Source organism: Salpingoeca rosetta (genome assembly GCF_000188695.1).
Source record: "Salpingoeca rosetta unplaced genomic scaffold supercont1.5, whole genome shotgun sequence".
Lineage (NCBI taxonomy): Eukaryota > Choanoflagellata > Craspedida > Salpingoecidae > Salpingoeca > Salpingoeca rosetta.
This window is the reverse complement of record NW_004754929.1, coordinates 2095403-2110402: the sequence shown is the minus strand read 5'-3', so window position 1 is coordinate 2110402 and position 15000 is coordinate 2095403. Positions and strand designations below refer to the sequence as shown.

At 56.0% G+C, this 15000-nt stretch overlaps 5 protein-coding genes across 5 annotated transcripts in view; 3 read left to right on the top strand and 2 right to left on the bottom strand.

Moving 5' to 3' along the window:
- The window catches only part of PTSG_02536 (uncharacterized protein), a 5427-nt gene extending 3464 nt beyond the window's left edge, over positions 1-1963 (bottom strand). Inside the window, exons 1-5 of the mRNA XM_004996969.1 lie at positions 1624-1963; positions 989-1298; positions 627-767; positions 412-474; positions 130-250 (exon numbers count right to left, since the gene is read on the bottom strand). Of these exons, the coding sequence (XP_004997026.1) occupies positions 130-250; positions 412-474; positions 627-767; positions 989-1298; positions 1624-1652 (664 nt within the window). The 5' untranslated portion in view covers positions 1653-1963. The remainder of the gene's footprint in view (positions 1-129; positions 251-411; positions 475-626; positions 768-988; positions 1299-1623) is intronic.
- A 6-nt stretch (positions 1964-1969) lies between these two features.
- PTSG_02535 (uncharacterized protein) lies at positions 1970-6818 on the top strand. Its single transcript, XM_004996968.1, has 12 exons — positions 1970-2213; positions 2492-2738; positions 2950-2985; positions 3128-3215; positions 3440-3700; positions 4063-4201; positions 4352-4427; positions 4578-4648; positions 4804-5053; positions 5369-5432; positions 5948-6028; positions 6202-6818. The coding sequence occupies exons 1-12, from the start codon at positions 2010-2012 to the stop codon at positions 6467-6469; spliced, it is 1785 nt and encodes a 594-aa protein (XP_004997025.1). The 5' UTR covers positions 1970-2009; the 3' UTR covers positions 6470-6818.
- On the bottom strand, positions 5985-7831 carry PTSG_02534 (uncharacterized protein). The gene is made up of 3 exons (XM_004996967.1): positions 7485-7831; positions 7028-7174; positions 5985-6594 (listed from the first exon to the last, which is right to left on the bottom strand). Exons 1-3 carry the CDS (start codon positions 7743-7745, stop codon positions 6451-6453), a joined length of 552 nt encoding a protein of 183 aa, XP_004997024.1. The 5' UTR covers positions 7746-7831; the 3' UTR covers positions 5985-6450.
- On the top strand, positions 7786-14057 carry PTSG_02533 (uncharacterized protein). The gene is made up of 21 exons (XM_004996966.1): positions 7786-7856; positions 7997-8172; positions 8570-8583; positions 8777-8846; positions 8973-9041; positions 9243-9809; positions 9997-10124; positions 10287-10344; positions 10523-10588; positions 10763-10798; positions 10961-11061; positions 11198-11264; positions 11416-11480; positions 11664-11708; positions 11829-11906; positions 12195-12252; positions 12407-12654; positions 12868-12954; positions 13157-13241; positions 13364-13444; positions 13879-14057. Exons 1-21 carry the CDS (start codon positions 7811-7813, stop codon positions 13951-13953), a joined length of 2220 nt encoding a protein of 739 aa, XP_004997023.1. The 5' UTR covers positions 7786-7810; the 3' UTR covers positions 13954-14057.
- A 60-nt stretch (positions 14058-14117) lies between these two features.
- Positions 14118-15000, top strand: part of PTSG_11889 (uncharacterized protein) — a gene marked incomplete at both ends in the record, with an annotated part of 4188 nt that continues 3305 nt past the window's right edge. Inside the window, 3 exons of the mRNA XM_004996965.1 lie at positions 14118-14330; positions 14698-14789; positions 14918-14954. Of these exons, the coding sequence (XP_004997022.1) occupies positions 14118-14330; positions 14698-14789; positions 14918-14954 (342 nt within the window). The remainder of the gene's footprint in view (positions 14331-14697; positions 14790-14917; positions 14955-15000) is intronic.

The window sequence follows — 15000 nt, the reverse complement described above, 5'->3', positions numbered from 1 at the left end:
CTGTCTGTGTGTGCGTGCAACTGGCTGTTCACTCGATGCGCTATTACACCATCAAGACCCACCACAGTCACGACATCACCATATTCCACCGCGTGCCTCCCCCCCCCCTTCCTCCTCCACGCCTGTCACCTGAGCTGCCGGACACAATGGTGCGGCCGTCAGGGCTGAGGGCGAGCGCCTTCACCATGTCCCCGTGTCCACTCAGCATGCCCACACGCGTCTTCGTGCGCGGATCAAACAGCCGTATCATCTGGCGGCATGTGTGTGTGTGTGTGTGTGTATGTGTGTGTGTGGTGTGTTGTGTGTGTTGTGTGTTGTGTGTGAATTGTATTGTGGAAATGCACGAGTGCAGTGACATTCACGTCGTCAAGCACATGTGCAATTGTGGTGTGCGTGCATGTGAATGGGCACCTTATCAGTGGATCCTGTGGCGATCACCGTGCCACCAGGGTTGATAGCACACGCGTAGATGCTCTGTGTACAAGCATGCGCGAACGCAGTGAGGACGTGAGTGATATGCTCACACTACCAACACCTACAACATGCAACGCCCACAACATGCAACGCGCACACGCACATTGGGCTCATGAGAATTCACACACACAGACACACACACGCGCGCCTACCTGTGGGTGGCTGCGCATGTCAATGTCTGACGAGACTTTTGTGCGTTCAATGTCCCAATACACGAGTCTGCGATCAAGGCCGCCCGTCACAAATTTGTGGGCGTGTTTTGAATAGGAGATGGCCCTGACAAAGTCGTTGTGCTGCAATTGCACGCACATGTACGAATGGTGGCAATGCATCGTGTGGTGAGTGGAGTTTGCAGCCTCAAACATATGGAGAACAACACATTCAACGCAGGCAAGTAGCCTCCCGAGAACGATGCACGCAACAACATGTGTCTCAGCACAACAAACACTCACTCATTCACACTCACACACGCACACACGCACACGCACACACGCACACACACACACATGGGCACCTTCTGCAGAGTGGCGACGAGGGAGCATCGCCTGTTGTCCCAGATCTTGACGTTGTGGTCAGAGGAAGCTGTGAGGACGTAGCCCAGGTCTTCACAAAGGGCAACGTCGTTGACCCAGTTGGCGTGCTGGTCGTAGCAGCGGCGGTATGTTGGCTTTGGTACGCCTGCCTTTTCCTTCCCATCACCACTTGGGCCAATGGTCCATTCCCGAACCACGCCATCCCGGCCAGCAGAGAACAGCACGGACTCGTCAGAGCTGACGGCCAGTGCATTCACTCCAAACCGATGGCCCGGCTCCTCTTCCCTTTCCCTGAAGTGCACAGAGAGAGAGAGAGAGAATGCGTGTGTTTGTGTGTGTTTGTGTGTGTGTGTGCATGTGTTTGTGTGTGTGCATGTGTTTGTGTGTGTTTGTGTGTGTGGTGTGGTGTGTGTGTTTGTGTGTGTGGTGTGGTGTGTGTGTGAGCGTGAAGCGTTGTTGGGATGAGAAAACACTGCTGGCTTGGCTTGTTGTGCTGCTCTGTCAGCTGGCGGTGTTGCTCGCTTCGCTGACGGTGTTGCTCGCACTGTTGTCGCTCGTTGAGCTGTTCACTTCACTGCAAAGCATCATCACACGTCAAGTTGACCAAGAACCTCACCGGATGATGTACGACAGCGTGGATGCCATGCTACCGTGAAAGCGAGTTCACGCAAAAGTGAACCCAGCTGGACTTCAAGAGGCACAGCTTCGCCCTTCCCTTGTTGTGCTGCCACTACAAGCACAGCACAGCACTGCCACTCGCCCAGCTTCTTCCTCCGCTGACACACACACACAAACACACACGCAAACACACAAACACACAAACACACAAACACACAAACACAAACACAGCCACACCACCAGCACACAGTCAGTCAGCCAGTTGTCCTGCTTGACTTGCTTGCTTGCTTGCTTGAAGCTGTGGTTGCTGAAAAATGCAGACGATGTTCATAATTTTCTGCAGTGCCTGTGGTGGACGTTGTTGCTGATTTGAGTGGAAGTGAGATGAGCGGAACGATGGACTGGTGCGGCGCAACACGTATTGTTGGCGCAAGACGAACGACAGCGCTGCTGCCGTTGTTGGTGCTGGTGCTGTTGCTGTTGGGGACAACACCGACGGTCACTTTCAGCGATGCTGCAGCGGCCTCGAAGCAGCAGCAGGACCCTGGCACGGTCTCGTTCGTGCTTGTTGGCGCCACCGGCAACCTGGTGAGTGGCATGAACTTTCATCATTGCGTGTGTCACATATCAGATCACGCTGCATTTTGATGAAGCGGATATAATGATGATGGTGGTTATGAAGCTGGTTGTGATGGTGTATGTGCGTGTGTGTTTGTGTGTGCTTGATACGGAGTGGATCTGTGTGCCACCTGTGCCACTGCGCAACTGGACTACTGCACTGCTGTGCATCTGTGACAAGCGTGACACTTCAATTCTGACATCCTGCGTGCACCTCGGGGTCGCACCTCTCTCGCACCACCCTGAAGGCGAAAAAGTACCTGTTCCAGTCGCTGTTTGATGTGTTCTTGGGTCAGGGAAGGGACGATCCGCAGCTGCGCGTGTACGCCGGTGCACGGCACACCAAAGACAAGAGCTGGCCCACAATCCAGCAAGCGCTGGCGGCCGTGAAATGCCGCGGCCGCCACGGTGACACATTGCTGACTACGGAGTGTGATCAGCTGCGCCACGCGTTTGCAGAGCACGTCCAATATATCCAGCTCAAGACAGAAGAACGTGCGTGCCCATGATAATACCTGCTTCTCCCTGCTCTCATTCTTGCTTGTGAGGTGGATAGTTGCGTTGGTGGGCGAGTGTGTGAGTAGAAGAGGATGATTGTGTCAGTGAACGTGGGTGACTGTGTGAGTGAGTGTGTCATTGAATGAGTCACAGCTGCTTCTCATGTGCTACTGTCCTGTTGCTAACTGGGTCCCTTGGATTCGTGCAGATTATGCGGCCTTGCACGACGCCATTGCCAAGCATGGTAAGCACAAACAGCGTGCAGTTTTGCTGTCCCTGTAATCTGCTGTGCGTTCGCTGTTTCCTTCCCAAGCCCCTCATGCAACGCGCGCGTTTGTGTTGTTGACGCCCTGTGTGTATCATTGACATGCACACGTGTGCTTCAGGCGAGACCGAGGCTGCGCGCGTGTTCTACTTATCTGTGCCGCCGTCCGCGTATCCGACCATCGCACACTGGATCGACCAGTCTTGCAGGTCCGCACACCGCCATGCGTTCTATGTCTTCCTCTATCGGTGACTTTGTCCCTCGTCTGTCTGTGTTTCTCCTTTTCTCGCTGGCTTACTGACACCGACTCCATGTGTGCAAGCTTGTCACGCACACTCAGCACACCAGCACCAACGCGCCATCCCGCGCGCGTCCGCTCATCATGCTGTCGTCGTTGTGCAACCCCCCCCCCCCCTTCGCCCCGCCACTCCAGGCCCGGCCACGCCACGCCACTGCGCGTAGCGCTCGAAAAACCGTTTGGGCGCGACTTCCACTCAGCGCGGGAACTGCAAGCCGCCCTCCGCACATCCCTCAAGCCGGCGGAGACGATGCTTGTCGACCACTATCTTGGCAAGCGCGGCGTGCTGCAGATTGCTGAATTCGCCCGCGCAAATCGCCGCTTTGTCAGCACATATCTGCGGCGCAAGCACGTGGAGCGAGTCGAGATTGTCATGAAGGAAACAGAGGACTGCAGGTATATGTGTGTCTTGTTTGTCTGCCTATATGTGTGTCTTGTTTGTCTGCCTATTTGTCTGTCTTGTTTGCTTGTCTGTCTGTCCGTGTGTGTGTGTGTGTGTGTGTGTGTGTGTGTGTGTGTGTGTGTGTGTCTGTCTGTCTGTCTGTCTGTCTGTCTGTCTGTCTGTTTGCTTGTTTGCTTGTTTGTCCTGTTTGTCTGTCTTGTTTGTCTGTTTGTCTGTTTGCCAATCTCCCTATCTGTCTGACTGCCTGCCTGCCTGTGTCCCCATCCCTGCTCGTGTCACGTGTACCGGCCATGACCCCCTCCCCCTTCTTCCCGAACGCATCGATCTTACGCTGCGTGTTGCGCCCTGTGCACAGCGGACGCACGCGGTTCTTTGACGCGTACGGGATTGTTCGCGACGTGATGCAGAACCACCTGACAGAGGTGCTGCTGCTGCTCGCCATGGATCCTGGTGTCCCCGTCTCATTCTCATCCAAGATGCCCATCCTCTCCGCGGTACGAAGGAAGTCGTGGTGGTCGTGGTGGTGGTGAATGTGGAGGTAAGGGACTTTTGGCCCCATTCAATATTCACAAACACACACACACACACACATGTACTCACGCATTCCACAATCATCCCCTTTTTGTTCTTCATCGGCAATGCAGATGCTGCCGGCTGCTCCGTCGCGCGCCGTGCTCGGCCAATACGCGGGGTACCGTACACACGTCGCACACGACCACGGTCTGGGAGCTGTTGTTGTTGTTGTTCTTATTGCTGTTGAAATGGTGGCAACCACACACAACACACACACACAACACACACACACACACGTCTCTAAAGCTGACCACTTGCACGCTTGCATCACGTGGGTGGGTGGTTGCGTCATTGCAGGGGAGGAGGTTGACACAAAGACGCCAACGTTCGCTGGCGTCACACTTTTCATCGACACGCCGCGATGGGAGGTGCGATTGTGGTGATGGTAGCCATTTGAAAGGGGGGGGTGTAAATGTGGGGCTGCCTCAGATCAGGCGATATTTGAATGCCATGCTCACCTGTCATACACACACGTCATGCACACGCACACACGCACACGCACCACGCACATGCCATACACTAGGGCACGCCGTTTGTGATGGTTGCTGGGAAGCGGTTGAGTGAACGCGTTGCATTTGCGCGTGTGCGGTTCAAGCAAGACACCAGCATGGTGTGCACGACAGAGGGGTGTGGCGTGCACCAGATTGAGTATCACATCCAGGGCCACAACAAGCCGCCATGCATCACGTTCTGGGGCAACTTTCCTGAACTGGTGGTCCCGGATGGATGGTCCGTTGAGCACAACACAACCGCACACATTGCCCTCTGCCCAGGTCGGCTGCCTTTGACTCTGTGTGTGTGTGTGTGTGTGGTGGTGTGTGTGTGTGTGCGTGTGTGTGTGTGTGTGTGTGTGTGTGCCTGTGTGTCTGTGTGTGTGTGTGCCTGTGTGGGTGTGTGTGTGTGTGTACCTGTGTGTGTGTGTGTGTGTGCCTCTGTGTCTGTGTCTGTGTCTGTCTGTCTGTGTGTGTGTGCCTGCATTTCTGCATTTCCGCGTGCTCTTCCTCGTGTGTTCCTCACCCACGCCATCCCCCATCCCCGCACACACACTCTCTCTCTATCATTGCGCGTGGATATTGCTGCCGGTTCAGGCGAGGACGTCGGATCGCTGTCGCCGTACACGGAACTCATGCACGCCCTCGTTGTCGGGGACAGGTCAGCAGTCACGCACGCACACTCACTCACTCGCATGCACACACGCACGATCTACTCTGTGAAGCCTATGTAGGGTCGTTAGTTGCCCGTGTGTGTGCCTGTGTGTCTGTGTGTGTGTGTGCCTGTGTGGTGTGTGTGTGTGTGTACCTGTGTGTGTGTGTGTGTGTGCCTCTGTGTCTGTGTCTGTGTCTGTCTGTCTGTGTGTGTGTGCCTGCATTTCTGCATTTCCGCGTGCTCTTCCTCGTGTGTTCCTCACCCACGCCATCCCCCATCCCCGCACACACACTCTCTCTCTATCATTGCGCGTGGATATTGCTGCCGGTTCAGGCGAGGACGTCGGATCGCTGTCGCCGTACACGGAACTCATGCACGCCCTCGTTGTCGGGGACAGGTCAGCAGTCACGCACGCACACTCACTCACTCGCATGCACACACGCACGCACACTCACTCACTCGCATGCACACACGCACGAACGCTCACTCGCTCGCTCACTCATTCACATGCACAAACCCAGGACCAAGTTTGTGGAGTTGGACACGCTTCTGCGGTCGTGGCAGATATGGACACCGCTCGCCAACACGCCGACAACACCAAGGTGCCGTGGTGGTAGGGAGACCCAGTTTATGGTGCAGGACGGAGAGAGAGGGGGGGATGCAGCAGGCGTATGTGTGCAAGTATCAACGGGGGTGCAATGTGGTGCCACGCATGCAATCCAATGCATGCGATGTGCACACGCTCGCTCACTTCCGAGTGCACCACGATGCACAGGGTGTACGAGCGCGAGGAGGATGTGCTGTTTGCGCTGCAGCCCAACGGGGCACTGGCATTTGGTGACGGCACAACGCCGCTGTCAATGATGACGACGACGCGACGCGGCCACACGCTCGCGGGCGCTGGGGGCGCAGGTGGCACGGGTGGGGAGGATGCGGATAGCAAGGGCAAATATGGCACAGCAAATAATGACAGGCAAGAGCAAGCAGAGCGAACGCAACAGCAAGAGCAGCCTGAGCGCGGGCGTCATGCGGACGAGCTGTAAGCAAAGGGCCAGTGGCGTGCCCGCTCCTTATCCTCAGACTTGCGGGGCATGACGTTATCAAGCTCAATCTTCTCAATGAGGCCCGTGTTCTTCACGTGGAACACCGTGTAGGCGTCCAGCCAGATCTGCCGCAGACGGTTACGACGAGTGCCGACCGTGCAATAGATGAAGGAGATGGGGAGATGACGGATGAGCAAGACGGTGTGTGGTGTGTGGGATGTGAGTTGGTGTGAGTTAAGTCTTGTTGCTGCTGCCTGGTTGCATGTGTTTTTCAGTCAGTGGTCTGGGATACGAGAGGCTTGCTGCTTGCGTGGATCAGTTAGGGACCAATACACAACCTCAAACGAAGTGTGTACGTGCGTGTGTGCGCGCGTGGGTGTGGGTGTGGGATGTGGGGAAGCATCGGACGCGTGGTGGCACACGATAGGAGAAGCAGCGACTTCTCTGCTCGGAGTAACATGACATCGTCTCAGCCCAGGTACAAGACGTTGAATCAACACTGGCACTTCTTTGGGTCACTGCAGACCACCCAGTCGTAATGCACGCATGCACACCAACCTGTCCAGTGAGAGAGGTGCGGGAGAAGCCAACGATGCGCCAGCGCGCATGCAGCTGCTGCGAGGCGCGCCGGTCCAGCCACAGCACCTGGCAGCTTGGCTGGCTCACCAGCAGTGGCAGCGATTGTCGGAACGCCATCAGGGACAGCTGCAAAGGCGTCAGCCAGTCACAAAACACGAGGCATGGTCGTGAGCTACTCGCGCGACAACACGCAAGCACGCACTTCGCTCCTCGGCCCGCCAGTCCGTCAGCTGACCGGTTCTCACACACAAGGTTGCAACCACACACACACACACACACACACACACACACACACACACACACACACACACACACACACACACACACCACCACACACACACACACACACACACACACACACACACACACACACACACACACACACACACACACACACACACACACACACGCACGCACGCACGCACCCTGTACAGACCTGTAGCGTTCGCTTCCCTTGCAGGGTGATGCCGTGGATGTTGTCTCTGAAGATGACATTTGGGTGGCACAGCGCCAGCGTGTCTGTCGGTGTTGCTTGGTGAATGACGGGCAGCTCTCTTCTCAAGTGGTACTTGACCAAGTTGAGTCGCTCATCGTTCCCTTGCCCGTGGTCGCCAGACATGCCCATGTGTGAAGGCTTTGGCGGCACAGCCTGCTGCACCAACCGCAAGCCCCACCACCTCGCAAGCGACGTCCGCATCGTCCTCTGTGTTGTTTGCAGTCGCAGTTCAAACAACAAACAACAACGAACAAACGAATGAACGAATGGCAGCAGCAAAAACAGAAGCGGCGCAACTGGCAAAGATGGAAGGTGTTGTTCAGTGGTTGTGTGTGTGTGTGTGTGTGTGTGTATCGACTTCGCTGGCTCCCTTCCTCTCTCTCTCCCTGCCTGGACCATGTGCACTCACCTTGTCATGCTGCACCTCCCCTTCCAACACCCACTGCGAGCAGCAGGAGGAGAGGCGCCCCTTCCACCAGGGTGGAAGCAGCAAGTGACGCCGGATGGACAGGTGTACTACTTCAACACCAAGACACGCGAAAGCTCGTACACGCGCCCAACAGCCCAGCCGCATCAAGCCCCCATAGCAACGCCTACCGCTCCAGCTCCTGCTGCTGCTGCATCCAAGGTCAGTTCGCTTCACACGCACGCAGCACATGCGTTGGATGCACTGTTGCGCTTGGCCCTGTTGTACTTCCTCTTGCTGCTGTACTTGTCCCATCTGGGACATTCCTGCCGTCAACGCACCCACATGCACACACACACACACACACTCAACCCTCTCTCACTCACTCATTCACTCACTCACTCACTCACTCACACACACACACACACACACACACACACTCTCTCTCTCTCTCTCTCTCTCTCTCTCTCTCTCTCTCTCTCTCTCTCATACACACACTCTCTCGCTCTCTCACACACTCACTCACTCACTCACACTCACTCACACACTCACACACACACACATACACTCACACACGCGCGCACGTCACCGCCATGCATGCTGTTCGTCCCCCCCCCAGAAAGCGGTTGCTCGGTGAGTTGGTTGTTGCACCCACTGCGCATGCCATGTCCCAGCGCCCATCCCTCCCCCTCCCCGCTTTCTCCGTGAACGTCTTGTCTCTACATGTCTGCTGCTGTCACGCTACACAGGTGCTTGCTTGCAATGCTGGGTCCTCGCTGCCGCTAACGCACAAACAAACATACACACACATGCACACACGTGGCAGCAAGCGCATTGGCAAGACAAAGTGGTTCGTCGTTCGCGCCAGCGATAACTCCCTGTTCTACTTCAACAAGGTCGGTCACTGATGTAAACACATATGAATCACTGAACACCGCACAGTGTTTCCCTGTCATTGTCTGCGGCAATCACACGCTTCGCTGCTCTGCCGCTCCACTGACAATGCACTTGACCGCGTACAGGCGACGAAGAAGTCTGCGTACACACTTCCAGATGAGCTGAAGGCAGAGGCCATTCCACAGCTCGAGGAGGTATACAGGGTGTCCTGTTTGAGTTTGAATCCAGGGGTGGAGGGATGGAGTATCAGGGGCTGGTGCTTGTCGCCGCCTCTTATCTTGGCTCACACGCACGTGTACGTACGACGCCCACTTTCCCCGCGCGCGCGCGCACTCACGAATATTACCCTCCCTCCCACGAAACACATGCGCTCACCCCCCCCCCCCCTTCCAAAGGTTGCTGTTGCAGAGGAGCCTGCAGCAAAGAAAGCAAAGCAGGACGATGGGCACACGGGACTGCTGCCAAACCCAGCGCTCCTGCCCACTGGGCCGAGCACTCAACAACCGCACCAGCTCGCAACACCACAACAGGCACCCCCGCCACCACCACCACCGCACATGATGCAGCACATGCCACCACGCCCACCCATGCCTCCACCACCACACCTCCAACAGCAGCAGCAAATGCAGCAGCAAATGCAGCAGCACATGCAGCAGCAGCCAAACCTGCCACCCCGGCCCCCAATGCCACCAGCACCACCACCACCACCGCATGGCGCCCCGCCGCCGTATCAGCCAGGATGGCGACCAGGTGCACCGCCACACGCACGACCACCACCACCACCGCACCATCATCACCACCACCACCATCACCGTCCGCCTCCTCCACATCACCGCCCACCGTACCCGCCGCACCCGCACGCGTTCCGGCCACCACCCCACCTTCACTACCACCACCACCACCACCAGCAGCAGCAGCCTGCGAAGCCAAAGGGCCCTTCCCTTGCTGACAAACAGAATGAGGTGCTGTTGGCGGAAGAGCGAGGCTGTCGCATGTCACTGAGCAAGTGGTGTGTGTGTGTGTGTGTGTGTGTGTGTGTGTGTGTGTGTGTGTGTGTGTGTGTGTGTGTGCGTGCGTGTGTCTGTAATGTAACTAACCCTCCTTTCCGTTTTGCGTTTCGCTTCTTCGTTTCATGGCGGCTGTGTGCAGTTCAAGAAGGTGCTGGCGGCGCGAAACGTGTCTGCGTTTGCGCTGTGGGACACAATCCGCATGGAGGTTGAGGATGAGCCATCCTTCAAGGCGCTCACAGAGAAGCAGGCAAAGTCCGCCTTCAACAAGTCAGTGCAGTGCACACACGTGTCAGTGCCGTGGGATGCGGCTGTTCTTGCTCTCGTTCTTGTACTTTTGCCCGTTCTTGTTCTTGACACATGTTGGCAGCGACATCACAGCATGGCCTGACACCAGCCCCTCATCTTGCTCTACTGCGCGTGCGCTCGCAGGTATCAAAGCAGCAAGTTGGAGGAGGAGAAGTCAGCCGTCATGTCGAAAGCAGCAGAGGTAACTGGCGCTGCCACACGCACACACACACACACACGCACGCACACACGCACACAGAGCAATGAGAAGTCCACAGCCATCAACTCCACCCTTGGGTTGCGTCGCGTTGGCTTGCGTTACGCTGCTTGGTGCATTCTCACGTGGCTTTGCTGTGTTTCTTGCCTGCATGCATGCGCAGACGAAGAAAGCGTTCCGAGAGCTGATGGAGGAAGCAAACGTGGACGAGAAGACAACGTGGATCTCGGTACGTTGATAGAGCTTGCGTTTGGTTGCTCGTTCTTATTTTCGTGTGTCTTGCCTGGTGTCACATACAACACACCTCACACATGTATTTTTGTGTCTGTGTCTGTGTCTGTCTGTCTGTGTCTGCATCTGTGTGTCTGTCTGTCTGTCTGTAACTGCTATCGCCTCCTCCCAGTTCAAGACCAGGTGGCAAGAAGATTCACGCTTCAAGGTACAGTAAGACAGTGGCTGTGCTCTCCGCATCGTCACGTGTGCACATTGCCTGTGATCATTCGAGGCCGCCATCGTATCAACCATGATTTGTACCCACATGCTCATGTGTGACTCATATGCACACGCACACGCACGCACATGCACGCACTCGTGCCTGCAGGCAATTGGCAAGGAGAAGGAACGGGAGGCTGCGTTTCGGGAATACGTGGAGGAATTGCATGAGAAGGACCGAACAAAGGCAAAACAGCGCGAAACCAACAAGTACGTGTGGCTACACTGCAGCTGTGGCTTGCCGCTGTCTGATGCGGGAATGCCAACAACACTGCCACCAACGATTGTATGTGACACCGTGTCCTCACTGTTCATCACACCATCCATTACTGGCACGCTCCTGCAGGAAGGCGGCCTTTGCTGCATACGAGGATCTTCGCGTCACCCGCCGCGATTCGTTCCGCGCCCTCAGGGTATGCAACTCTGTGAGATGATGATGATGATGATGATGGGTGTGTGGGTGGGTTTGGTGACAGCCTGTCTCCTTTTCCATGCTTCCATTTTGACACTGGTCTCACTCATTGCCTGTCACCTGCACTGCCGCCATTCCTTTGGCGTGCTCAGCGGCGAATCCGTGAAGACGAGCGTTGCAAAGACATTGACGAGGCAGACTTGGAGGCATGGTTCTGGTGCGCATCCCTTTGCCACAATGCTGCATATGTGCCCATTCTACTTACTTGTCTGCCAAGCTCCGTGTCATTGCACTTGCCATGCTCATGCATACATGTGTGTGTGTGCGTGTGTGTGTGTGTGTGTGTGTGTGCGTGTGTGTGTGTGTGTGTGTGTGTGTGTGTGTGTGTGTGTGTGTGCAGGGAGTATCAGGACAAGCTCGGCAGCGGCGGAGTTTCCGCAATTCAGTACGACTGCCATCAGCTAGACAACCCCTTTGCTGTCGCTCGAGTTCAACCTCTTTTCTTCGGAGCCTGCCCCCACTGTCAGATCTCACCATTTCGTTTTTCTTTCGTTCTTGCCTGCAGGCAACGCGAGGCGGCTGTTGCAGAGGAACGGCGCCGGCTTGAGCGCGACATGCAGCGCGCATCCCGCAACTTGCAGCGGTCAGTGAAGTGGCTACCTCGTTGTTTGTTTGTTGTTGTTGCTGTTGTTGTTGTTGTTGTTGTTGTTGTTGTTGTTGTTGTTGTTGTTGTTGTTGTTGTTGTTGTTGTTGTTGTTGTTGTTGTTGTCGTCGTCGTCGTTGTTGTCGTCGTCGTCGTTGTTGTTGTTCTTGTTGTTCTTGTTGTTCTTGCTGCTGCCTGTGGTCCTCTCTTTCTGTCGTTGTGGCTCCTTCGTTCCAACGCACTCACACTTGCTTGACTGGCTTGTGCGTGTTGCCGTGTTGCCCACAGTGGTGAAGGACGTGATACGTTCAACACGCTCCTGGCGAACAAGATCCGCTCACATCAGGTACCGAACACATCACAACCCCAAACATGCAGACCTGCCCATACACACACACACACCTTTTTCTGCATTCAACATGCGAGCTCGCCGCGCTCGTGTCCACCTCACCCCCACCGCACCCTTTCTGCCTTGTTCCGGCATTGCTTGCTTGCGTCAGGTGTCGTGGGAGGATGCTGTACCGGCGATGGAGGGCGACCCACTGTGGTCAATGGTACACCTCTCAGACGCCGACAAGCAGCAGCTGTTCCACGAGCACCAGGCTGCGCTGCGTGCACGTGCGCGGGCCGGGTATGCTGCTGCGCTGGACACGGTGCTTGAGAAGTATGGAGACGACATCACGTTTGAAGACGTGCCCCCCATCATCGAGGGCGATCCGCGCGTCACCAACTTCTCCTCCTCGCACGAGTGCGTTGCCGTGTGTGCCTGTATGTCTGTGTGTGTGTGTGTGTATGTGTGTGCCTCTGTGTCTATGTCTCTGTGCCTCTGTCTGTGCCTGTGTCTTTGTGTCTGCGTCGCTGTGCCTCTGTGTCTGTGTGTGTGTGTGTGTATGACTCGCGCGCGTCTCCCCTTCACTCTGACCCTCAACTCTAACCTTCCCCTTCTTCTCAACTTGAGCAGGGAGCTTGAGACCGAATTCAACAGGTACGTCATCGAGCGGAAGGAGCGGCTCGTTGAGGACTTCAAGGCCCTTCTCAGGGAAACAAAGTGAGCTTCTGCACGGTGACCCCTGTTGTGACAGCTACCCGCTCGCCATGAGTGCCGTGGGTGATGTTGCGGGCGTGTTGCTGCGGACAGTAATACGCCTTCAACTGCGAGACAACGGTGTCCGTCACGGTGAATGCACACGCGTGCGTGCTCACGGCGTGCTTCGCCTTGTCTGCTTGCGGCTGATGTGAATAATGTACAGGTGCATCACGCACAAGTCCTGGGAGAAGGTAAAGGAGCACATGGTGGACAGCCCCCACATGAAGGAGATCCAAGACTACCTCGAGGTACCGCTACTTGTGCCTGTCTGTACATCTGCCTGCACCTTTGTTTGCATGGCTGGGTAGGGGTTGTTTCAAGCGTGTGCGCTGACCGCATACATCACTGCGCCACTGCCTTGCCCTGCCAGCACGACAAGCGGTATCACCTGCTGGAGAACGACCCAACCACGCGCGCCCAGCTCCTCGTCGACTACATGCAAGAGCTGCAGGTACCGTTGTTTTGGTGTTGGGTGGAGTGGTACCTGGCTCAATACCGTGCATTGCATCGCTGGCCGTGGCTTGAGTACTCACTCATAAACACATACACACTCACTCACTCACTCATTCACTCGCACACATACACACACACACACTCACTCACTCACTCACTCACTCACTCACTCACTCACTCACTCACTCACTCACTCACTCACTCACTCACTCACTCATTCATTCACTCACTCACTCACTCACTCACTCACTCACTCACTCACTCACTCACTCACTCACCCACTCACTCACTCACTCACTCACTCACTCACTCACTCACTCACTCACTCACTCACTCACTCACTCACTCACTCACTCACTCACTCACTCACTCACTCACTCACTCACTCACTCACTCACTCACTCACTCACTCACTCACTCACTCACTCACAGCGTCGGGGAACGCCGCCGCCGCCAACGGCGAGCAACCCGAACGAGGAGCAGAGGCCAGACGTGACTGCGCTGTAGCCAAGATCCACTGTGATGATGTGCATGACATGTGTGCGTGGCATGTGTGTGGTGTGGCATGGTGTGAGCAAACAAACTCTTCAAGAACAAAGCCAATCACCACCCATCCTTCGAAGTTGCCAATACACCACCAACAAGAAGTCGAAGATAACGACAACGGCTGGATGGCGACGCAGAGCGTGTTTGGCTGGGGCCCGCTTGTGGCGTTGGGGCTGATCGTGCTGATTGCCTATGCCACGACGTACTGCCACCAAGTTGGCAAGGCCACGCTCTGGAGCGATGCCTTGTTTGTGACGTGGGTGACCACGGTGGTCGTCGTGCTGTACAGCTTCTTCAAGTCCATCTACGTCGGGCCAGGCTTTGTGCCACTGAAATGGGTATTGTGTGTGTGTGCGTGTGTGTCTGTGTGTCTGTGTGTCTGTGCGTGTGTGTGTCTGTGCGTGTGTGTGTGTCTGTGTCTGTGTGTCTGTGTGTCTGTGCGTGTGTGTGTCTGTGCGTGTGTGTGTGTCTGTGTCTGTGTCTGTGTCTGTGTCTGTGTCTGTGTGTCTGTGTGTCTGTGCGTGTGTGTGTCTGTGTCTGTGTCTGTGTGTCCTCCCCCCCCCCCGCCTGTGTGCTGCATGCCAACGTGTCGACGTGTCTACACCTCACCAATCCAACCACCGCGCCCACTGCACCTCACCATACACCCACCTCACTCAACGCTTCCTTGTCCCTCCCCTGCACATCGTGCGTCGCGCACTGCAGAGACCGAAAGATGAGGCCAATATCGAACGGCTGACATACTGCCACATCTGCGAGGGTTACAAGGCACCGCGATCGCACCACTGCCGACAATGGTGCGTCTCCAACCATGCACGCACATGTGCATGTGGCTCGACTTGCACGCTGCTGCCAGTTTGACATTTGCCACGTCTGCAACGGATCACTCACCCATGCGTTCGATGACCCACGGTGCTTCTATCAGTGGCCGCTGCGTGAAGGTCCTCGACCACCACTGCCCGGTACGATGTCCAACTCGTACTCTTCTTCGTGTTCTTCACTGCCACT